Source organism: Balearica regulorum, chromosome 23 (genome assembly GCF_011004875.1).
Source record: "Balearica regulorum gibbericeps isolate bBalReg1 chromosome 23, bBalReg1.pri, whole genome shotgun sequence".
Lineage (NCBI taxonomy): Eukaryota > Metazoa > Chordata > Aves > Gruiformes > Gruidae > Balearica > Balearica regulorum.
The window spans coordinates 1445581-1471267 of NC_046206.1; the positions used below are offsets into that span (position 1 = coordinate 1445581).

At 43.1% G+C, this 25687-nt stretch overlaps 1 protein-coding gene across 2 annotated transcripts in view; it reads right to left on the minus strand.

The window, feature by feature from the left end:
* ALG9 (ALG9 alpha-1,2-mannosyltransferase) overlaps positions 1–25687 on the minus strand; it is a 35834-nt gene that overhangs the window by 7980 nt on the left and 2167 nt on the right. Inside the window, exons 4-14 of one of the 2 annotated variants that reach the window (XM_075774642.1) lie at positions 25598–25668; positions 24599–24687; positions 23433–23568; positions 22979–23066; positions 22741–22846; positions 17403–17525; positions 15337–15491; positions 12266–12395; positions 11380–11527; positions 10928–11057; positions 3200–3330 (exon numbers count right to left, since the gene is read on the minus strand). In XM_075774642.1, coding sequence (XP_075630757.1) covers positions 3200–3330; positions 10928–11057; positions 11380–11527; positions 12266–12395; positions 15337–15491; positions 17403–17525; positions 22741–22846; positions 22979–23066; positions 23433–23568; positions 24599–24687; positions 25598–25668 — 1307 coding nt within the window. The remainder of the gene's footprint in view (positions 1–3199; positions 3331–10927; positions 11058–11379; positions 11528–12265; positions 12396–15336; positions 15492–17402; positions 17526–22740; positions 22847–22978; positions 23067–23432; positions 23569–24598; positions 24688–25597; positions 25669–25687) is intronic. The other variant, XM_075774643.1, reaches the window with a different exon arrangement.

Consider the following 25687-nt stretch of genomic DNA (forward strand, 5'->3'; position numbering starts at 1 on the left):
GGCTTATTGCTCTTAGGGGGAACAGAGAATCTGTCAGACAAGCAGGACTGCTGGTTCTCTCTCATCCCTCAGCATCAGTGATACCCCCCAAGTGAGCACATGCCCTCCTAGTCCTTCACCAGCACTGTGCACTCAAGCTGCCCCACCTGCTGATTGCTGAAGGTCTGCTGAAGGGACAAAATCCTGCGCTCCAAGCTGCGGGAGCTCTGGAGATACTAACAGCAGGGATGGAAATCAGACCTGCTGCTATGGCAACCTGGCCTCCTCCACTGGTGAAGGCACCACACCTCCCCGCTGCTCCAGCTGTGAGGCGCTTATAAGGAACAGCATGGAGAATTTCCGTGCAGCACAAGAACAGGAGCAGAGGAGGCTGACGGGCGACACCAGCAGGGCTAAGGATTTGACTGCCTAATCTCCTCTTGGGACATGCTCTGCAAACCCTCTTCTATTCCAGTCTCCCACTAATGCAACAGCATCTTTTGTTAAGGAGGACACAGCAGACAGAAAGATCCTCTTCCCTCCCCGCTACCTTTAGATGATCCGTTCTAAGGTCTTAGTGACTGCTTAGCCACAGAGTATGCTCCCCTTTCCCCACTTGCAGTATTCTGCCTTTACATCTCATCATTACCAGGGTTAGTAAGCTCTGAAGGATCTCTCTGTGACTCCCAGCTTCTCACAACAAGCTGCTGCTCCATGGAAGGATGCTACCTTTGCTACACCAAGCCAAGCCATTAGTTCCAGTGCTAACAGCCACATGCACTTCCCTTCACAAGCCAGACATGAAGGACCACACACAGAAATCAACATCCCTGTCCTGAGTGGGTTACTGGAGTTTGGCTGCAGGCTTGCAGAGATGCGCTGCCAACAAGAATCATACAGCTTGGGAATCTAGCTGGAGTTGATATGACCTAAATGCAACACACAGTATCATATATCAAATAAAAATAATTGCCCAGGTTTTCACTGCCAAACGTTGGAATAAGTTACCAGCCTCAGTCTGGCAGGAAGTACTTTGACAGCATTTCCCCTAGAAGCACAGAGCTGCAACACCACATCTACCTATGTATTCAGCCAAATTCCTGAGATGCCAGCCGGATATTTATGGTTGGCAAGGGTTTAGCTGTAAATAGGGAAATTCCTTAATGCTATCAATTTCCCCTAATAAGGGTGAGAGGAAAAAAGAAAGAAAAATGTCATAGAGTGACTCATACGTAAACAGCGTTAAAGCAGTGAAGAGAGTGACAAGGACTCAACTCAGTTATGCATTTGGCTCTAGCTTAACTCCTTGCACTGATTCCAGCCAGCATCGCAGGCTGCAGTAGGGTCAGGATTGAGATAGTATCAGATGTACATGCACCTTGCAGGAAAAATCCCCAGCCAAGTTAGGAATGAACAAAAAAGCCTGAGTGAAAGCAGAGGTTTTGAAACACTTGTGTCCATCCTGTGGTAAGGCCTACAGTTGCAGACTCAACTCTCTCCCCACAGAAGGAGCAGATACACTGTGCTGTTGCTTTCAGACAGATGCTGTTTTGTATTCAGCCTGGCACAGCCTCTAAGGGGATATGAAATGGGTTCAGAAGAGAGAGCAGTAGTATGTCTCTCATGAGCTTTAATCAGAAGCTCAGAGGCTATGGGTGGGGGCTGAAAGTGCAATAATCCAAAAAAACCCGTGAGACAGACCTTCTCTACCAAACATCAGCTAGGTACAGGGCAAATGAGCTGAAGTGGAAAGAAACCACAAAGAATCCAGGACTTTCTGGAGAAGTCTGTGAGAGGTACAGCCATACCAGAATTACTTTACTTTGCTTTCATTAGGCAGGCTACCATCTCTGTGGCAGACAGCCGGTACCTCTGAAAGCACCCCCAGCAAATTACATCCCCATGGTTAGGCCAAGGTGTCTTAAAGGCTCACTTGGACCTGACTCAGTGCCTCTGATTGACTTCAAAGGACTTTAGATCAGGTCCAAATAGTCAAAGCTTGGCTGTTCAGCAGAGGATATCAAGATAAACCAGCTTTAAAAATACATGAATGTGTCTTCAAAGCAGAAATGCACATTCAGGGGTATATGCTCTGCACAAGGAGTTCTTTTCAAAACTGTTATGCAGATGCTTCTATTGCCTCATTAGTAAGACTCACTGGCCATCTCATTCTCCCTTCCTGAAGTCCTCCCCGAATGTAACAGCAGGTCTCTCAGAAAACAGTTCATGAAAAATCTTGCCCAGAAAACTTGTTTGTGTCAGCAAGCTGGGAACATTAGAGCACCCCTGTGAGTTGCTCTAACATTATCACTCTTTCTCACTGTTCAACTGCTTTACCAGCCCCCCTCCCTGGAGGGTCCTATTACTAGGAAGTAATAAGGTCTCACACAGAAAACAGGAGGGCACTGAACTCTGTGTTAGTGTTTTACAGAGATTTTTCCAGTCAGCCTCTCCATCCTGTTATGACAGCTACATGACCAGAGCTTTAAATGCCTAAATAACCATCCCCTTACAGCTGAGGGTTTCTGTATTTGCAGGAATGTATTAACAACATTCCAAGTTTGACAACTCCGATTCCACCCCCTGTTAGCCTAGAGGACAGCAATTTCAATATCTGCATTTCACAGAAATTCCTGTTCAGACACACAAGCAAGTTGTTCAGTGAGCAGCAGAACTAATGAAGAATGGATTGTAACAGAGGTCTCTTCCATGGATCCTCTGATGCCTAATAAAGGTGTGACCTTGCTGACTTTTCACTTGATGAGACTGCCTCCTCCCTCTGTCTGCCAGCTGTCATAAAATTTCTAGGAGCTCATGCTCTTTGAGACTGACTTACACCTGTCTTGAATTTGGCTGAAACAAGACAGCAGATCTGAAAGTCTGTTGGGAGGAGATGACATACACCTCATTTCTTTAGAAAGCAAAACAAAAAACATTACTTCAGCAAGAAGTGCACAGGGAAGATTCTTTTTTAAAATAATCCTTCTTACCACCCTTCTCAGCTAGCTTCACCCTCTAAAGCAACCTAGGTCATAAATATTGCAAATTGGACAAAGGTTCCACCATAGCCAGCAAGCTGCCTTCACTGGAAACTGGATTTCAAGCTGGCATTTGCCAATATATTTTTCCTCCCGGTATAGAGCTACTTTTGCAAGTGGAACAGAATTAGTTCACAGGCCTGCCAGCCTTTCTTCCTCCCTCTCAAATGTATAAAGCATACCTGGAAGCATCTAGGAATGGCTTGTAGGCAATGGTTACCCACTCTTCTTTGTTGGAGGAATACCTTGGCTCCCTTGGGCTTTCAGCTGCTGTATCCAAGTCCACCAGATAGTGGCATTTGGAAATGTCAATCTGCAGAAAGACAGACATTCTCGTGGTTTATTTCCTGTAGGCTTCTGGTTGTACGTGTTCATTTATACAGGCTGTTACTTATCAATGAGAAGAGGGTTAAATTTCCAGCAACAGGTGAAATGCTTCATGCAGGATACATGGTAAAATAATTTGAATGTTTTCAGGTAAAACCTTGATGGGGGAATACAAGCTACCACTACGGGTAGCTCTGGTCATAGGAGGAGAGTCCTAGGGTCTCTCTCTGAGGACGTACCACTGTCAGCTCTCTTACTGAGGAATTGTCAAGCCACCAAGGGGAAACTGAGGTGGCAGAACCAATTCTGTTGGTGTTTTTCATGGTGGCTAACTAGCTATTAAAGACTTCTTACAATGCTGACGAGCTCCCCAGGAAAAAGACTTCGCTACCTTTATTGTCTGAAAGGTTTCCTGATGTCTACACTGAATCTTTATCTGTCTCAGTTCATGCCTGTTCCTACTTGTTTTACATCATGAACAAAGAAAGCATCATTTTCTTTGTGATAGTTTTTACATACTACAGTTCTGTTATCTGAAGATGGCTCTTGTTTTCTCTACAACCCTATTTTACTCTATACTCAGATAGACCTTTGCAGTTTCCAGTACATTCTCTCATTTTGAGTGATCTATGGATAACTACTCCTACCACTACTGTAACAGCAATTCATGAATTTAGCTCCAAAATGGATGCACAACAGTAAGCAGGGCACCTTATGTCAAGACACATCCAGAGGAATATTTCTGTAGACCAGAGGAATGCTAAACACGGATGCTGGGAAGTGTACCCACTCAGAACTCATTTGTCACGATCATGACCTGTTTGTAATGTATAAACATCTAAAGACACTGCCAGTTATCACCTTGTATAGGTCCTGGCCTGGCCCTAAAGAAGGTAACAGTCAAGTTCATACAATAAACGCTTGACCCACTGCCCAAGAAAGGCAATGTGCTAGGTCAGGCTGAGGGGAGCCAACGCCTCGCGCTTCCCTCTTTATCCTCCTGTAAGAAACAGTGTATATCTGCCAACTTTCTGCAAAAGAAATCCCCTCACTCACCTAACTGTTCAGGCCTTCTTTGGAAGCGCTTTTACAATCAGATGCACACAATTCCAGCACATTTGGCTCGGAACACATACAGACCAATAGGGGTTACCTACAACAATCACACAAGCTCCACAACCTGTTAACTCTGCAAGCCTCATGGCCCTGGTCTTGTCATCTTATGGCAGGGCTTAAGCAGAATAATGGAAAACCGTTAGTAGTTCCAGTAAAGTAAGCTTGTTTTCTGGCACAAATTATGGTGGGTTTGTGCATGAATATCCTGTCCTGTAGCACAGATGACCCTCGCTGCCTCACCTGCAGCAGACGGACATCACATTGCACCTCTCAGACCATGTGGACTTGGTATCAGCACAGTCATGCCTTTATCAGCTGCCTATGACGCAAGTAACTGCTCTGCCCTGACCAAAATGTTTGGCGACACCCTGCCAAATTATGAAAATGTATTTGAGGAAGCAACATCACAGAAATGAATTATGTGTGTGACCTCCCAGTTAAGCGAGCTGCAGGCAATGTCCTCAGGAGACTCATATTACGCAATCTTCTCCTTCCTGCTGGGGAGAGTACTCTGGGATACGAACAGGCTGTTCTATTCATTTATACGAATACCCTGTGTCCTTTCTGATTAACAGCCCCCAGCTCCTGCCCTCTTCCCCCCACTCCTCACAGGTACCCCTACAGATGTGCACCTGAGCTGCTAAGGAATAAAACCTCTGCCAAGACAAATGTGAACTGTCAGCTACAAAGACAACTTCAGTTCCTGCCAGGACAAATTTCCTTTTAATAATAACCATCAGATGTGAGATAAGCTTCACAGAAGGTAGCCCAACAAGATGCTACATTTTGTAGAAACCTCTGCGTTGAGCGTAAGAGATCTAGAGGAGAGGACAGGTTCCTAATAAGGTCTGATGTCCTCCGGTCGAAGATCTAATTGGCTTTAAGTGATCTGTCACATTTTCAAAAGTGCAATAATCCCAAGCCTAAGGCCATGTTTCAATTGTACTAGGGTAGCCATATCATTACAATACACCAGAAAAATAAGCCCCTCACAGATGCAGTGTACAGCACCAACGCTGAGCTTTTGCTGGCATAATGATTTTCACCCACTGGAGCCAAACAAATTCTACCAGTTATTGCCTCTGTACTTCGGTGTTTTGCTGACAGTAGGTTTTGTCAGCCAGGGGCCACACTTTCTCACATCTGGCATTGGCTGAGTTTTCTGGCAAAAGCTTGCAGTAGTGACCTGGGAGGCACTAGAAGTCAGCAGGACTGATGCTTGCCACATTCTTATGCTCTTGTGCCACTTCCAATCAGATTAATCTGAAAGTTCTATCTCCAGTATTTCTTTCTGTGAACTCAGAATGCACAGAATTCTTGGATGCTTTTTCTGGCTCTGTTGGTCCACAAGCCATCCTTGTGGCACTCCAGTAGTTCCAACTGCCGAAGGGGACTAACGATTTCCACTTCTGCCTCTGATATGTTATTAAGCATTGTACATTAAAATGTAGTACAGTATTTTGAAATTTCTGAGAAAAGACGCCAGTGAAGTACAGCACAACCTAGTAATTATCAGTGGTTTCTTTCAATAATCTAGATATTTTGATCTGGGAGACATAAGGGAACTAGAATACCTGTATTTAGACATAAAAAAATTACATCACCAGAGTCTTTCCTCGGGTTAAGTGGAACAGAAGACAGGGCATAACTTCTGATCGATAAATATTTGCAAATTGTAACAAGTCTCATTAGTTGTGCAGATGTTTCACACAAGTGAAAGTGAGAAAGGAAAGAGACTTAACATGGGAATTTAGGAAAAATACCCAGTTTTCAACTGTGATATCTCAGTTTACAGCTGCCACCAATCCCTGCATCCTGCAGGACAGGGTTATCAAAGTGCAGGCTGCTTTGTGTCATCTAATCCCAGCCCTATTAGATCAGTAAACACCAAGGAAACTGGCAAGGAAATAAAAGGTCCAGCAAACATCCTGTCACTGCCAAGCCTGTGTTTGAACTCCCAACTGCATGAACAGGAAGACAGGTGCATGTTTCCAACATGCTTCCCTCCCACTCTCAGGTATAAACAAGGACACCTTCCACTGAGCAATCCAATGCACTGTCAGGAAAGAAATTCATGAGGAGGCTAAGTGACCTGTAAGGAAATTTTTGTGCTAGGCTAAGAACTTCCATCATGCATCTCGGTGTAAACTGGTTACAAGTTTTTTTCTGAAGACAGTAACAAAAACAAATCATTGTGCTAAATTATTGTCTGGACACAGGCTCCACGGCCACAGCATCACACAGCATCATAATCAGATCCTGTCAACAGTACACATACAAAAAAATGGTCTCTCAGCTGGTGACAAACTCTTGGTCCTTGTTCATCCCTCAGGGGCTCTGAACAGAATGTAGATTGCAATCTCATCATTTTCATGCGTAAGTTTTTCAATGCACAGGCTACTGGGGAGTTCTTGCAAGGTCAGATCATCACTGACGTTTGTAAAATGACAGATCCTCCCAGGTTTTTTGGGGGTTTTTTTTGTTTCTTTTGTTGGGGTTTTTTTGCAATCAGGGCAACAGAGGCTGGAAGGGAAAGACTAAGGACCCTATCAGGAAGAGGACTCACATTAGTAAGTTATGTGCCTGGTGGAAGAAACATGATCAAGTTTGGGGAGCCACAAGTCCTGGTCCACTTGGTTTCACTGACTTTTACACAGAGGGCCTGTGACCTTCATGAGAGATCTATATGCACTGCTTAGGAGGCCAGCTCTCCCAAGTGGCGGTTTTCCCTTTAATTAACAATAGCAGAACACAACATACACAGCCATATCTTGTTGATTGCACAACAGTGTGTACTTATCAAGTCAGGAAAAAAAGGTAATGTGTGATGACTGGATGTTTCAATGAAGAAACAAATTTCCTTAGAGTCAATGCCTAAGTTTGCCACATTGAAAAGGTGAAGAAAAAGGCAGGGCACTATAGCTGGATTAGTCAAATGAAAAGCTAAGGCCCCTTAAGCCAGGTTTGCAAAGGCCTCTACCCATGTTATCTTAAATGCAGGGAGCTGAGATTCTCCAGGATGACTATGTTTTATTCTTACTCCCTCAAACTCTTCCTTGAGGTATCCCACATTTCAGTTTGCTCTCCCACAAAATTGCATTGTAAACTTCCCTGGATGTGCTTGAATTCACTTTTCTGAAGCACCTTTGGGGTTTATTGTAACAATTTAGGCTGAAAACAATTTAATTAGGTGGATACCAGATGGCTCCGTGGCATCACAACTGAGTGGCAAATGAAATTACACCATGGGAAACTCAGCTGAGGAGAATGTTGAATCTACTTCTTGCACTGTATGAGAAGAACATTCCAGGCCCTGAGAGAGGTTCTGGCTCATTAGCAAAAAGACTCCCAAACCACTAACCAAGTTTTTCTGTAAGTGATGTACAATCATTCACAGAAAGACAAGTTACTGCCTCAAGCACTAAGACTGATCTCACTTCTCTCATTCTAAATGCTCCCCTAAAAGGACTGGCACTTCCAATGCACATGAATTATCTGCCAGGTGAAAGACAGATTTCCCTTCTACCATTCCAAGTAGAGCACAGTGCATTCTTTCAAGTTACACTGAAGCCAAGGATAATATTTATCCTGGTCAGAGGGCTAACGCGGCACCTATGCATTTATTTGGGGATTTACACAAGACTTTGCTTGTGTACAGATTTTGAAATGTTTCTTTGTAGAAAGAAGTGGGTCTCAGTGAACAGAGCTGCAAGGAATTTCTAAATTACATCCTATCCTCTTCTGTTCTCCTTTCTTTTTCTTCCTCCCACTCTTCTTTTTCATTTGATGCAACTGTTATGCTAAGTGGTGGAGAACTACATGTGATCACGTCCTGAATAATAGGAGTGGGCATGGTATAGTACAGAGATGGAGCTAAGGGCACAACCTTCTGCTGTACTGCTGCAGCCACGTGTCTCTCGCTGGTGTCTGGATGGATGTTAGCCTGGCCACACAGAGCACAACAGGGGCTTGTCTGGTTTACCACAGACAAAGTTCAACTGTTTTGAGCAAAACCAGAGATGTCTTACTGATCACTCAAACACATATTTCAAAAATGAGACCAAGCTTCAGGTGGTTCCTATGGTTCAAAACAGAGCTAAAGGGAATTGGAAAAGTGGTGAAAATAAAGTGGTTAAAAAAAACCTTCCTCTGAAGTCAGTAGTTTTTAACAGTTTCAGCTTTTAGGCCTAATCGACTATTCCTGCTCAGATACATCTTTGTAAGAGATAATACTCCTTATCTCCTTCTTAACAGTTTCAGAGACGAATGCATCTCCCCAGTAGGGTAAGTACAAGTTAAGTGCTGTTCAACATGATTAAGGAAGGAAGAATTGCAAAACAAGAAGATCAAATCACTCTTTTCCCCAGTGTCTCATAGCAACAGAAACACTGAGATTTACTCTTCAATTTTCAAGCACAGCAGTAATAGATACTTACATTTGAAACAGAGAGATCAGTCCTATTTCTGCAGCCATTAATTGGTTTTAAGCTGTCCATGGCTCAGATAATCCTTTTGAACCATTTGCTTTCTCCCCTTTAAATGAGCAACAGACTCATGCTATTTAGATTTCTTTGCTATGATGGTCCTTTACAGTGCTTGCTAACTTTTTTTTTTTTTTAAATCTGGATATGCTTGCACTCGTAAGCTCACCAAATTTGAGAAAAGATCTTGTTCTCTTGGTGTTATTAGCACGTCAGAAGTTTTAAAACTCCATTTAAAATTCACATTTAGTATCTAATTTCTAATATCCTAGGTCCTTTTGCTTGTATGAGAAATAAAAAATTGTCGGGTGACACTAAGAAACAACCATGAAACAGAAGTGTGTTTTGCTCCATTAGTCACAGGCTGTGCACCAGCCAGCTGTCTGTGCTAAAAATATGCCACAGTTAAAGATTTCGTAAATTAAATGCACTGCAGCAGACAGCTTCTCTCAGGTGGGAACATGCCTCCTTCCCATTTCCAGTAACTACATAATGAGGCTCAAAACAAGAAAGCTTTAATCCAGAAGACTGATCCCTGCTTTTTTCCACACAGTTGGCTCCTGTGTTGTAGTATAGCCTTCCATCCACTTCTGTGAGCAGATCGCAAGTGCTTGTACAATGTCTAACGGGCCTAATGCATGAGCCACATAAACGAGCATATGTCTACTGTCTTCAGCCAGGATAGACCCATGCATGTAAACCAGAGACCTGGTGCATTACATGTGAGTGCTTCCTATATACTGATGGACATACCAAAGTATCCTCCAAGGTGCTAAGAGAGAATGAAGAAAAGACTCTGCATTCTTGGCAGTTCCTCTCATTCAATCCTTAGGACAAAAAAGAAAGGATGACTAAATATCTAGTGCACTGCAAAGAATATTTAGTGCACTGCTAAGATTTAACCTGCTAAGTGTTTTTTTAAAATAATTTAAAAATTTATATTTAAAAATTTTAAATAATTTTGGATGGAGCACCTCTCCTATGAGGACAGGCTGAGAGTGTTGGGGTTGTTCAGCCTGGAGAAAAGCAGGCTCCGGGGAGATCTAATTGGAGCTTACCAGTACCTGAAGGGGCCTACAGGAAAGCTGGTGAGGGACCGCTTATCAGGGAGTGTAGTGACAGGACAAGGGGTAAGGGGTTCAAGCTGAAGGAGGGTCAGTTTAGATTAGATGTTAGAAAGAAATTCTTTACTGTTACAGTGGTGAGGCCCTGGCAGAGGTTGCCCAGAGAAGCTGTGGCTGCCCCTGGCTCCCTGGCAGTGTTCCAGGCCAGGCTGGATGGGGCTTTGGGCAACCTGGGCTAGTGGAGGGTGTCCCTGCCCATGGCAGGGGGGTTGGAACTAGACGATATTTAAGGTCCCTTCCAACCCAAACCATTCTATGATTCTATGAAAAGTTAGCTGACAATAATTTTAAATATTCATATGCGTGCACTATTTTTGCTTAGCTAACACAATGCAACCAGGAAAAGTAACAAATTAATAATACCAGTCTACATTATCTTCACAGATTCCCACTGAAATCACTGATGCAATTGTTTCAGTGAAGTTCCAAATTAAGTTCCTCCTTCTCAGTTGCAAATATGATGAATACATTTATATTTAAAAATAAAAGGAAGTACAAAGGAAAATTTAAATCTTTGCTCAGTGACAAACATTTTCTGTGGGGGATTTCAAACTACTCATTCAGTTCACTTTCCTGTGATCACAGTAACACATTATACTAAACCCAAAATTGCAATAACTAGGAATTATTACTTCTTCTGTTTCATTATTACTATGTCTTTAAATGAAAAATAGGCAGATGAAATGCAAACAGAAACCAGTCACATAAATGGTGAAATTTCCAAGTGCTGCAGAGACCCCATTTTTGTTCTGCAACTTGCGTGGTCCCCAGGGAACAAAACGGGGAGACCCAATCATAGGCATTATATTAATACAAATTATACAGTAAGGTAAGGAAAAGAAAGCAGGAACATAATCCTTACATATCGAGATGGCTCTTCCTTGTTTTGATCGTTCATGTCAGTGGGAATGATCCGTGTGGCCATTGGTCCCTTGGCAAATGGTTTTGGTAACTGGCCCCTGAATTCTGACAGGATGAACTGGAGCTGCCAACTGCAGAGAACAGCGTTAGAAAGCCCAGCAGGAAAATGCACGACCTAGTAACATTTTGTGTGGAGAAAACCAAAAGCATAACCGAGGACATTTCATTCCTGAGGGTAGATAGCCCTGCTAGAGAAGCAGTCACACTACAAATTTTCAGTAGCTTGTGGCCAACATAATCTACTAACAACAAACTTCAGCATCCTTTGTTTTGGATATGCTGGTGTCAACACAGACACAAGGTCTTGAAGGTTACTCTCATAAACACTTCTTATGAGAAGTGCCCCTCCTTATGAATCTCACCAAATTATACCTTTTACATTAAACAACTTACTTATCTGGCAGGAGAAAGCTGCTTGGAAATCTGTGCCACTCCTTTCCCACACAGACATTAACTGGTCTCCCCTCTGGCACAGTATGAATACTTGGGTCAGTAGCAATCCTGTGAAATTCTGGGTACAGGTCCAGGGGCCCATGGTAGCCTATGGAAGGCACAAAGTTGTAAGTAAGGCTAAAGAAATAGGTGATATTTACATGGCTACTTTTGAAAGACTACAAAAAATTGTTCATACATAAGTTTTTAACTGATAACTTCTTGAATAAATGAATTGCTAAAGTGGCTGGATTCCAAAGCTCCTCCTCCTTTTAGAAGTGCTTGTACCCTACCTACCACCTTCATTCACATTCTCCTGTCCTGACTGTCAATGGCCACCATCAAGCAAAAAAATATAGATGAGGTGGGAAGGTCCACTGCATGGCTTGGATTCAAGAAAGTCCTTAAGGACCGTATCTAATCCATCTTCATTAAGGACACATGCACCTAATTACAAGTTTTACATGGGAAAATGCTTTTTCAAGTGGGATCATATGTTTGAAAAGTATCTGCTTAATACTAGTCTGGGTACAGGTTTTATATCAGTGTAGTTGTACTGGCTGAAGGTGAAGGGCAGCAGATTTTTAACTGATACAGTTCTAGTGATACATTTATACATACATATGTTCATACATACATATATGAGCATGCATATACATACACATATAATCTTTCATTAATGGTGACCACTAGAATTTATTCCTTTCCCTGCAACAACGACATCCAATCTTCTAAGGTTCTTTATTCCTACTGTGCTGGTATAGTCAAAGCAGCATAACTTCAACAGGCCTTAAGACTTGCCAAGATCAATACCCAGGAAAGCACAGAACAAGTCCAAAATACCAACCTCTGAATAAGGCAACAGAGCGTGACAATGACAAAAGGCCAAAGAGAAAGACAGTCCCCAGCGCCAGCCAGTTGGAGGAGACTGTGTAGTGTTCGAGGCGGTAGCGCTGGAATATGAAGTGGTAACATTTCTAAGGAAAGATTAAAATATATATATATATATAAAATTAGTCAAGTTCTGATATGTTTAGCAAAATTCTATTTTTCATAAGGACCTTACAGCAGTGCCTGCATCTCCCACTAGATCTTTTGTCTTAATTTTTCATTCAGATCCATAAAAACTGCACAGAAACTTACATGGTTCAGTGACATTTCTTAATTGATCATCTAGGGTATTTGAAGACATTTTCAGCTCTTTTGCCTAGGAAGGCCTCTAGTCAAGCTGTAAAGTGCTCTCTGCCAGGTCTCCAGCTTGGTTGTTCCCAGGTGAACCAGCAGCAAGTGGCCCTTTCAGATGCTTCTGTAGAACTTCCCTACACAGACAGACCTCATCAATGCTGGACTGACTTCCTCTCTAACAGAAGTTCCACACCCCGGATTTACTGAGTGACCTGTGGTTGTTTACCTGGTCTGCACAAACTACAGCTTTGAAGTGGATAAAAGAACACCCAGCACATTCTGCATCCACTTTCAAACAAAAGCCACTCTGAAATTGTTAGAAGAAAAGCCCTTTAGGTTTTTCTAGTTTAAAAGTTTTTCTGGGAATACCCAGGAGGAACTACATCCAGTACTTGGCTCAGTCCCTCCCTCCTGCTTCGCCTTTCTGCAGGAGTGATTATTCACTTCCTATCCTAATCTGGTTTCTGCTCCTCTTGTCTTGTTTGCATTTTTCTTGTAACAGCCAGATCCACGTGGTTTGGAGGAGTAGACTCTGACAAGCTTGTACTACTAGTGGGCAATCAGTTCTAAATTCTCAGCTGGATACTGAATACTGGACAAAATGTCATCAAACAGTGTTTAAAATATGCAGGACAGAAATATACACTAGATTTTCCTAAAGCCATATTTGGCAAAGGTCCTAAACCATTGCCCTCTGATGAATGTTCTGACAGCACATAGCAATTCTCAGTCAGAGCCATAAAACCGCTGACATTACAGAGCTTGATCCTGTATGAATGCAAGGGCTTAGCACTGCAAAACATCAGCAGTGATGGGAGATCAACAGTGAGAACAGCAACTGACCAGGGGACGAGTGAGAGTGATTTGGGGGTGCAGGCAATGCTGGTGGGGAGCCCAGGACAGGAACAGCCAGCAGTGGTGCATAGAGGACAGAGGAGTAATAGCAGAATGAGGCTAAACAGCTGGAACAGGCTCCAACAGGGACTAGTGACTGCATTCCTGCGCCTCTTTAACAGAGGAAAGATGAATCATTCTGAGCTTTGGGAAGATTTATATCAACCTATATTAGTGCTTTAAGAAATATTTCAAATATCAAGTGATATTTACTAAACATCCAATTTTTGGCTCTTCCAAATGTCCAATGCAATTTCCCAATGCCTAACCAAGATCACTTTTCCTATTTCAATTAGTGAAGGATTCCTACTAGGATACAACAAAGTGCATTTCCTACACACACACATTCCTGTGCCTTAAAGATTGCTTAACAGCAGACAAAGGAGGCACAATGCTATGAGCACATTACTAATCCTCATGACATCTCTTGGATGTTGCGTTGTATTGGCACTACAATATCACAACTGCTCCTCACCAGAAATTCCCACTTGGGATGGGAGAGCAACTCAAAGTCATCATGAAATAATTAGTGGCAAGGAAATATTCTCAACCATTTATCACTTCGCACAATCCCAGACAAGCTCCTAATGTTATAAAGCCATGAAATTTGATCTTTTTTTTTGCTGGGCTGTTAAGTAGTCTGCACTGAAGTCCAAGATTGTTAGATGAGCTCATTCTGTACGACACTCAGGAGGGAAATCCCAAATATTTTTGCTTTTACATCACATCCCAATCACAAATACAGGCTGGGCAGAGAATGGATTGAGAGCAGTCCTGAGGAGAAGGGCTTGGGGGTGTTGGTGGACGAGAAGCTCAACATGACCCGGCAATGTGCACTTGCAGCCCTGAAAGCCAACCGTATCCTGGGCTGCATCAAAAGAAGCACAACCAGAAAGTCAAGGCAGGTGATTCTCCCCCTCTACTCCACTCTTGTGAGACCCCACCTGCAGTACTGCCTCCAGCTCTGGGGTCCCCAGTACAAGAAAGACATAGACCTGTTGGAGCAATTCCAGAGGGGGCCACGAAGGTGATCCGAGGGCTGGAGCACCTCTGCTATGAAGACAGGCTGAGAGAGTTGGGGTTGTTCTGCTTGGAGAAGGCTCCAGGGAGACTTTATAGCAGCCTTCCAGACCTAAAGGGGGCCTACAGGAAAGCTGGAGAGAGACTGGTGACAAGGACACGGAGTGATAGGACAAGGGGGGATGGCCTTAAGCTGAAGGACGGGAGATTTAGATTAGATATTAGGAGATTCTTCCCTGTGAGGGTGGTGAGGTACTGGCACAGGATGCCCAGAGAAGCTGTGGCTGCCCCTGGCTCCCTGGCAGTGTTCCAGGCCAGGCTGGATGGGGCTTTGGGCAACCTGGGCTAGTGGAGGGTGTCCCTGCCCATGGCAGGGGGGTTGGAACTAGATGCTCTTTAAGGTCCCTTCCAACCCAAACCAGTCTATGATTCTATGATTTTCTGATCCTGCAGAGGGCTAATAGTTTTCCACGTACTCTCAGTCAACCTGTACAGGAAGATTATGGTTTAACTTATAAAATTAGCAACAGACACACACTTCAGTATTAGAATGGCTGTGCATTTTGCTTCCAGAGTCTCAACACCTATCCATGAAACATGGTTCAAAAATGAAAACCATACCAGCTAAGATTAAAGATGATGAACAAAAGTTATACATAGGACAGTCCTGAACTGTGTAATCACTGTATGTTGTCTCACAGACACACATACTCTACAGACGTTCCCAGAATTTGGGAAGCAATGTAAAAGAAGTCAGCTAGCAGTTATGCTTCCTAAAGATATGAGCTCATTGTCAAACCATGTTTCACTAAAACTTACCTGAAGAGCAGACAGAGCCACAGCACTGCAGAGGCAGATGAGGGGATAAATGGGAAAGAGAAACCTCTCTTCTTTGTGGGGCTGACTGAAGAAAATCATGATCCAAATGTACATGGGAGCTAGTGTCAGCCAGTAGGGACGGCCTAGATTCTGAACTGAAAGAAACAAACATTCAGCAAAGCAGTAATGTAAGAACGAGGGGTTTATCCTGTTCCCCCTCTTGCACAATCATCTCTCACATTCAAAAGCCCATTCTTCAGACCTAAACCATTGCCTGCAGACACAAACACACCATGTTCTGAGCAGCCATGTTGCTAAAATCCAGGTAACGTGTCCAAACAGTCATTATAGAATTTTGATCGGAGAATTTTTGTAGGTTCCTACAATACTAACAATTTCAACAGACTTTAGAAGACCAAAAGTAGAAAAAAAAGGGACTGCATTACTGAATCCAAACAAGAGACAAAACCCATCAAGAATTGACATGTCTAAACAGGTAGTCAGAAGTACTAGATTTCCTGCTGTGTATTATGCTATAGATACAAAGATGAGAAAGGATCTCCTCTGGGCCTACCCTTCCACTTACAAATGGTTGTTTAGCGACTGAAGTTTCCACAACCTTCATTGCTTAATTACAGAAATAACAGCATGAGAGGTCTCTCAGGCACCTTTTGCTTAATGGAGGAAATAACTGATTCAAAAATAACAACAATTACCCTGAATTTTAGTCACAGTGAGGAGGGTTCTACAGTGCCTGACAATTTGCAGTCCCTTTTCTGCCCCGTGCCACTCCCAACAGCAGAGTTAAGCAATTAAGCTAACGGCATTTCACAGACAATAAGAACAAAGCACTTGGCAGAATTGGTCCTGCTGTTAAGTACAAGAACACCAAGTGAACAGCAAGAAATCTTGCATTTACAGGATCTCCTACTGAGCTTTTACTGGTTTCTGACAGTATGTCAGTCATATCCAAGGAACAGATATAAGCAAATACCCATTAACATACATTTTCAGCAAGGATTATGATGTTACTCTTTGTTGTATTCAGTAAAAAAATCAGAAAGCGAAGCACTAACTGGACTGATGAATCTGGAAGCTGCTGCTGACACTTAATCAATCTTCTTTAGGAAAATGGCAGAGAAGAATTCACACTTCCTCAACACCTTTTTCCTCTGTAGAGTCACTTGCCAAATGTCGTGTTTAAATTGGTGTCATTTTATTTAAGAGAAAGTCCAACATGAACTGGGACTATTCTGGTTCCTCCTTTCTCTACTCTCAGTATATCCACACCTATGGGGACTTCCCAAAGCATGGGGTAGCAAGACTGTCCTGCCAGGGCTCAGTCTTGCAAGTTGAAGAGTGCCTTTCACAGTGCACAGAAGAGTCCAGGTTCAATCCCAACATGGGCAGCAGCAGCAGAGACTGGAGGATGCCTATCTGTAGGCTCATCCCCAACAATCAAAAAGGAAATAATAACTCTGCTTTCTCAAGCTGCTACAGAACACATTCTGGCAGCGGTATAACAAAGTAACAATGGAAGAGCCAGCAAAAGGTTCCCCAAGTAACTCTAAAGGTTACCACTTCCAGCTGCAGGTAAGATGGAAACAACAATGGGTACATATTTTATTTTCCCCTTAAGATTTCTGACGGGGCTATTTCTAATGCATTTGCATATCTGGCTGAAGGTTATGTACCATACAACTTGTTAAGCTTATTCTGGGTATGGATAGCTCAACCTTGACAACACATTGCTCTTCTTGAGGTGGAGGCAGGGAACACAGGAATCATCCTTAAAGAGAAAAACATGGTTCTGCCCTTTTGCAGACAGCACCTAAGTAGATGCATTCACTACATGTTCTTTCTACACAGCAACTCCATTGTGGGGTCAATACTGAACTGAGTAATGAGCTCTAGGAACTTCCCTATTATTCCAAAGACTTTCCCTGAACCTAATTTCACTTCCAGTAAAGGAAAACTGTTCTTTACCAGGCAAGGTCTCCCTTCAGTAACAAGCTTGAGATCCTGGCTGTCTGTGCTTGCCAGGATCACAGCTGCCTTGCACTCACCATGAAATTTCTGAAGCAGACGCTCCATGAGATAAGTCAGTGGCAGCACAAGCAGCGCCAAAATAAATGCCACATTGAAATTCAGAAAGCCATTGATGAAATAGAAGGACCAGGGTTCCGTACCTAAAGGATAAGAAAAGGAAACAAGAGTTTTAAAATACAAGCGTGTGTAAGATCTAGATGTAACAGCAGCTTGGTTCCTTCTCCGCCTGAGACACAGACTGAGACAATCAGCAGCAGACAGCAATTCTCCCCATTGAAAGCATATTGGAACCAAAGAATGGAAAGGGTGTGGACAGAAGATCTTGCAGCTGGACAGAGGATGCAGCCCCATGGAATGAGCCTGAGCCATCTCAAAGCAGTCTCATGGTTCTGCCCCTTACCCATAAAACTGCCATAAGAGTGGCATGAGAGTTAGTCAATAGCCATACAAAGGCACCAGAGTATCTCACAATCATGTCTGCCCAAGAAACTTCATTGTCTTCCTTTTCAGAAATTATTTTTCTTCTTCCTTTCTCTCTGTGTCACAGTCAATACCACATCTGCTGCTCATGAATCACAGGCCCCTTTCACTGTCAGCCTTGCCCAGCAGAGTTCTGTGACACAGAAGTAACCCTTACATTAAGAAGGCCTACACAGCAAGAAAGTAGAGATGGAAACTTGTAAAACTATTTTACTCCAAATTCATTCTTTCTAATTGCAGAGAAGTAACAGAGGAGTAACACAATGTTACTCCTCTTATTAATCTCTTCTTAACACACAATGTTAAGAAGAGATCATTGTAATTCTGGAGCGATGACATATACTCCACGTTGGCAGAAACAGAAAATGTACTAAAAAGGAACAAGAAAAAGAGTTCACATTCATACTTCACCCCAACAAAGACTCTGACACTGAAGTTCATCCAGATGCTAGTTTTGGTACCTCCTTAGAGTCAACACTATTTAAAATGTCCCTACTGTTCTTACAGTGTAGCTTCAAACAGCAGCAAGCCAACTCTGCCTTCTAACATGACATACTTGGGTACTGGTTGCAAGCTTCAAAGGATGTAAATTGAAAGAAATTCCAGTCCAACTGTCATTTATTTGGACTCCTCATTCAGGATGCTTAAAATTCTGAACAATAAGGAATGCCAGTTCCTCTCCACACATTTGCCACTCTCTCAGTGTGATTAGCTCAATCAGTTAGTAAATGACACGCGGGGGCTTTAATCACTGCACTGTTGTGACATGTGTCACATGCCGCAGCAATTTACTGCAATCAGAGCCACTTAAATAGGGTCCATGTTGAAATTAATCAGACAACTGAAAAACAGCAAGGAAAACCCGAAACTGCTGCAGCTCCCACAGCTAAATATGATTAGGAGCTGCACTAGTAATGTCAGAAACATGTTGCTGGAGTTACTAAGGCCAAGTCCAAGCAACTGAGGTTAATTTAGGAAACCTTAAGCTGTTAACACTGAAAACAAATAGCAATTACAGATTTGGATTTGAGGGAGTAGGGGGCTTTAAGGGAACGAATTATTAGAAATTCACCTTCTCTCTCCCTTCAACTACCTCATAATTCTTGCAAGTCCCATATGAACACAATCCTCAACCTGTGAAAGGCTGAATATGGGATATGGTAGATTGAAAGATCATGTCAAGTGATGGACATTGCAGAGTTATCTGTATGGCAACATTGCAATAATGCCGACATCCCTTTCTCCTCCTCTAGACTCGGTTGGTGACTCTCCATATTTAAGGAATGCAATGCTAAATAATCACTGTGACAGATCTTGAACACGTGCAGAAAACAGATCATTTTGAGACTGAAGCATACTATCCTTCCTAGAAATCAGGGCTGCTGACTGGGATATGTCTGAGGGAAAACCTGTGGCAGTCTGGGGTATCACACCATAAATCTTCCAGTGGACATCTAGAAAAAGTGTGTGTAAAATGGGCTTTGGTTTCTTCCTAGCCCTGCTGCCTCCAGATTCTCTTCTGTGGCAATAGCACAGGTTTCTAAAGACTTACAGCAGGGTTAACGCTGGTTAGGCCACTCTAGTAACTACTTCTGTGGCCCCCGTTATATAAAAAGGGACTGGAACTGGGCTCTGTAGCCTGCTTCCCCACTCCCACTGCTATAAACAACAGACATTTTATCATAGAAGGTGGCAGGATGAGATAGAAAGCTTCTTAAACTGATATAAACTGTTACTTTCCAGTGTTTTCTGGCTACAGTTAAGCTGCGTGGCACAGCCAAGTCCCAAATTTTTAAAGGATAGTACCAGGGACCATACTGTCAGTCTTCTACCTGCCCTGACTGTTACGGAAAGTAAAGGAAATTAACTATGGTGCTCTCTACTCTGGTCTCTGATTTTTTAGCCTGGGACTCAGGAATGAAGAACTCTTCATGAAGCACACCTCCTTCACAATCCACATACAGCCTTAAAGGCCCAAAGGTGTCCTGAGGGACTCTGCTGATAAAGAGGTCAGCTGGTCTGAAGCACAGCTTTAACAAAAGGCTACTTGCTCCGATTTTTTTTGCAGTCTGACTGAATTGCCCTTAAGAACTAAGCACTGGAGCCTCCCCTCCTTCTCCAGTGAGGGCTTTTCTTCTCTGGGTAAGGAGAAAAAGAAAAAAAAAGGAAAAAAATATGAGAGGAGAATAGTGCATTACACAGGCAAGTTAAATAATTCACAGACACCAGGCAAAAAGCAAAAAGGCTTGGTCACTGTGACGACTCACCCATTCAGAGGCATTCAGTCTCAATGCCTCCCAGGGCAAAATGCTTTTTGTTATCCGTAATGACTGAAGGTGATCTGAGAAAGAACTGCAATATAAAAAAAAGAACAACTCCATTGCATACAAGAAGTCTTAGACCAGAACAATGTCTTTCAAGCAGGGAGGGGCACTAAAGAACTCTCCATGCACAGTACTAATGGGAACATGCTTCCACAGCATTACCTTCAGACCATGACAGAAGATTTAACTTCCTGGAAGTACCCCACATGCTAGAGCTGAGCAGATGTGGGCTATAGGAGAGAGACTGATGAAAACAGTGGGAAGCACACTGTGGTCCAGGTAGTTCATGGCACTATGGTTCCATGGGGATAAGCAACTGGAAGCACTGTCAGACAATGAGTCAGAAACTGAACTTTTGAACTTGACAGGCTTGGGGAGAAATTCTAGAAATCAAACTCACACACAAGTTAATAGAATTTAACAAGCTACCATGCTGCAGCTTGACCACAGCAATGGTGAGAGCAGCTCAGGACAAAGCAGAGGAGTTGTAAAACAGGCTTAAGCTAAGGTGCCCAACCCTATGTTTGTTAAAAGCTGAAAGCCTGCATGCAGACAGGAACTGTAGCTCAGCTGCTAGCAGTAACTAAGCCACAATAATTTGATCGTGAGTCACAGCCCTCATTCTAAGCAAGTCTGATTCAGTGCTAGTACAATAAACAGTCTGCTTTCTGCATTTCATCTATTTTCACTCTATTTGAGAACCAGGACTCAACAGAGCAAGGTGTCATATAAACAGCTCCAGCACATTCCGCCCAAGCTGAACAAAGCTGAACAAAGTGCCATCGCACTGCAAGTCACAGCCACGGCTCTGATCACAGGAAGTGGGAGAAAACCTTTGTCACAAATTGTGCATTCTTAGAATGTATGTACACAAAAAATCCCAAAGCCTCAGAATCAGGCTTAGAGATATATGCTTAGAAGCTACTTTCCCTTGGTTGTAGAAACCTATTCACCCCAGGGAAATATTCATTGCACAGACTGTATTTATCCAGAAGGAGTGTATTGCTAAAGAGAAAAAAAAAATTAAAAAAAAATTCGAACCTCATCTCCAAAACTCCAGTCTGCAGGCCAAAAGGCAAAAGGAAAAATACCATGGTGCTTATAATGAAGATGATATGTGTTAATGACTGCAACCTCCAGCAGTTGCTGTTCCCATCATGTGAAAGTTGGAAAATCCCAGCTCCAAAGCCAAAAGGGATTGGCCAGCCTTTCATCTCCCCTGGTAGTGTTATTTTTCCCAAGTGTTTTGAAGCTCTCTAAACACACAGCATTGTCCTGGCCACACTGCATTAAAGAGCAATTTCAAGCAGGCTCTTTTACTAGCCTGAGGATGTTACATGAATGTCACTGTGAATAAACCACTTCAGAATAGATTGGTCCCTGGAGACTTCTGGAAACAACTCATGCACCAGTATGGAAAAGGTAAGGCACAAGCCCATGCCAAAACCTGTCAGAGACAGAGCCTGGAGTTTCCTTACAGAAAATTCACAGCAACAGACTTCAAAGCCTTCCTGCAGAGATGAAGAACCATGGCAAAGCAGCCGTTGCCTTGCTGTGCCACAGCACAAGTAACAAATCATCACTCGGCACAACCCTAAACAGCCCTTCAAATGAACCAACAAATATGGCCTGCTGGGCACTTCCAGAGAAAGCCTTGCTGCTAACCACTGCTGAATCCCTCCTAGAATATCTAGACAGGGCTTAAACAGATGACAGAGAAGATGCAGGGACCCTGCACCCTAAGCTCCCTGAAGTCTCTGCCAGCCTCTCTGAAGCCCTACTAGAAATCCAGTATTTTTCTGCTCTTAAGCTCTAGAAGTACATGACATGAACAACTTAGTACAGTGGCAGCTCCCAAACAAACAACACAGCATTGCCATCAAGGTTCAGACCTGAGATTTGGGTCACACAGTATCCTAAATGGCCAGTACAGGGAACCCCTCATGGGCAGATGATTTGCCTGCAGATTTGATGCTTTTATGGTAACCTCAGATTCTGCTTGCCAGCAAAGCCCAGGTCATACACTGCCAATAAACAAGGAGATTCTCAAGGCACAGCACAGACTCAGAAACTGCAGAGACCCAGTGTGAACTGAAAGAACTATGGATTCTGCACTGTTACCAACTTTCCCAAGGTTCTGCACTCCCACTGTGAGGAACAACAGCCAAGAACTCTATTAAAGCTGACAATGTATCACTTGTGTGTACACGTGTATCACTTGTGCCCACTGCACTCGCATAGCATCCAGACACGTTTGCTATTACCAGTTCTCTTCTGTGACGCTGAGTCATCTCACGACGGTTTACAGAACTTCAAAGTGAACAAAAGCAGCTTAACTAACAGCACGGGGAAATCCGACAATGGCTTGCAAATTCCCAGCTGGAGAGAGACATCATATGGCAAAAAGCAGGAACTGCAGCCTTTTGGAGCTTGCAGACTGCTTTTGCTTTAGAGTACGTCAGAAAAAGGACTGGCAATCAAGATCTGCTGGGTCACGGTAAAAAGACAGCAGAAGAAAACCGCCCTCCTTGTCTTGTTATCTTAAACTCACCATAGAGATCAGGTCCATGAGAGGTGAAGACATTGTATAAAACAATGTTGAGAGGTGCAACTACCAGCTTCCCATAGTAATAGCTGTCCACAACTACCAAGGGCACCTGGAAGAAAGCATCTATTATTTAAAGCAGCAGAAGCTTTTGGCTAGACTGCCCAAATGCTCCGTGTGATTTTCTTAATGGAACCCACCCCTTCTATTGCAAGCCCCTCTTTGTGTTCTTACAGGCACTTACCAAAAACAGGACCAATGACACCACACACCAGTTTAGGAAACTCTTCCACCTCTGCTTCAGTATCAACAAGTCAAAGGCAATAGGAAGCCTGAAAGAGACCAGGTATCAACTGGAGACTTTGTCTTTCCCCACTGCAGGTTTTCCTGCCCTCCAAAGCAAGCAGGGCAGTAGCTGGCAGAGAACCATCACTTCCCTGAGCTCTGCTTCTACTCCATGTTCTAGTCATCCCACTCAGGTCTTACTCTCAGTGTATTAGGGTCAGGAAATCTTCCCAACCAAAGTTCTTCAAAAGCAAAGAAATCAGGCTATGGAAGCCTGTAGCAATGATCCTGGACGAGGCTGGCAGCTGAGTTCCTGCTAGTTTCTTCCTCTAGTTCTCCAGCCCCTACATTCTCCCCAACCAGGCAAGAAACATTTGACAAAGTGCAAAACTCCTGAGCCCTCCTCTCCTTACCCAAGGGCTGCACTGAAGGGCCAGCCCAGAAGGGCTCCAGCGGCCACCCCCAGCACTGCTACAGAGGTCTTGTCCATATACCAGCCAGTCATGGCAATCACGGTGGTATACATGCAGAAACTGCTTGGGAGGAAAGCTGCAACACAAAGAAAGAAAGGGGTTAGCACAGCGTTCCCACAGTGGAAAAACCGCATGAGGCCAAGATAAGGCTAATCATCTCTCATTCATTCCATTGGAGCTGGGATGCTATACTGGACACTCTCATTTCAGTGAAAGCAAAAAAAAAAAAAAAGAAAAAAAGAAAAAAAAAAAAAAGAGGATTGTTTTTCTTGTTCTGCCAAGACCAGAAATACTTCCTTTAAGTATGAAGGCCTCTTTCCTCAGTGGCAGTCAGCAGTGGTAATCAGTTGACACATCCACAGTTACCACTTGTAATACTTGCTGCACCCTCTATATTCTGCTAGGTTGAAAAAAAATGAAACAAACCTCCTCAAGTGGCAGCAGAAAATGGGAGCTGACTGGGTACAGTCTCTGAATCAATTGGGAAGAGACTGGTGGGAAGTGAAGAACGAGGAGATCTATGACACTGCAAAAACTATGAAAGGAAAGTCCCTTCTTCACTCACCAGAAACAAAAAAATAAAAAGGGTGAAATAGGAAATCTCAGTATTTGTAAGTTGTGGTATTTCCCTTTAAGCTTCTGTATGCATACAACACTGAAAACCTTTGCTCAGTCTCTCTTTGCACTTTACTCAATACCTACAGCAGGTGTTTTGTAAGTCTTACAGTAGTTGCCTAGGCAAGAGGGGACAGGACACAAAGGCAAATGACAATGCCAAAATATGGCCCTCCTTCCTTGGATTAAAATATGTTCAAGGAAGGTAGGTCAAGACCTTGTTTAAAAGGCATGCCCCATTGCAGAGAGACTGGAGGCAGCAACAGAAACAAACATGCCCTGGAAATGGAAAGATACAAGAAAGTGATGCAGGGAACATAATTTAAATCAACACTTTCTGTCATCACACCTGCCATGAGAAATACCTGCAACAGAATACAACAAGTAATTGCTAGAGAGATATTTTAGTGCTATGGATTTTCTTCTCTCTGGACCTGTCTTTGGTTTCTATGGACAAAGTAATTGTTAGTGTCATTGCTAAGCAAACTTACCTGCAGATGAGCAAAACATCCCAGTGCTGAGTACTAAGAAGGCCAACATCAGCCGGCTCACATGTAGCCCAAACTTCTTGCATACAGCCCTAAGGAAGCAAAAGGGAATTAAGAGACCACAAAAATATCCTCAGTACATAAAGGAACAGTACCCAATGCATGAAGAACCGCAAACAATCCATGGAACATCATGAGAGCTTTAAAGTGGGTGATTCTCATTACTCAGTCACTGAAGGCAACCTGAAGAGCAGCATGACTGCCTCTGGCCTGGGATTTCAGACCCACGTTAAGTTACACTAGAGCAAAACTCTAGAAGAGACTTGGCTTCTACCAGTGTCAGTTGCGCTTGTGCAAATCCCAGGAACTTAGGGAGTCTCCACCACTGTAGCAACGATCTAGATTTTCACCCCTCACAAAAACCCATCATGTAAAAAGCCACAGCTCACATTCTTAAAACCAGACTATTGCCAACAGAAAAGTCATACAAGGGAATAGTTTGAAAGCCACAAATGAAGAGGCAGCAGGTAAAAATAAAAATCCAGCTTCAACAAGATAATTCTATGTCCAGGCTACTGTTTTTAGTGTATGTAAACACCATTGGCAGATACATCACAGGCAGCAGTAATCAATGTATTCCACTAAAATTCACTATGATAAGCAAACACAGCACCAGTCTCTCCTCCAGCAGAGTTCATTTTACAACATTCCCACCTTGCTTGCTGGTATCAGTGAAAAAAATAAGTGTAGTCAACAAAATGCTGGAGTGGAGGTGTGGGTGGCAGATCTGAGAATACAGTTTTGTCCTAACAGTGGAACTCTGAACAATATTTCATTAAGTTATCATGAGAACACATATTTTCAAGGTTCACTGTAAAGTAGCCCAATTTACCAGACACATCTACACATGAGCTTCAGAGTGTATTATTTCCTGTGGCAATAACTGAAAATGTTACTCACATTGCCCCAAAACGTTCACTGCAGGCAGCTTCTAGTACTCACTTGTAGAAGTAGAGTTCACAAATGCAGCTCAGGAAGGCCAGGCAGCATCGGAGGAAATAGAAGATAAGAACCTAGGAGACATACTTAGAA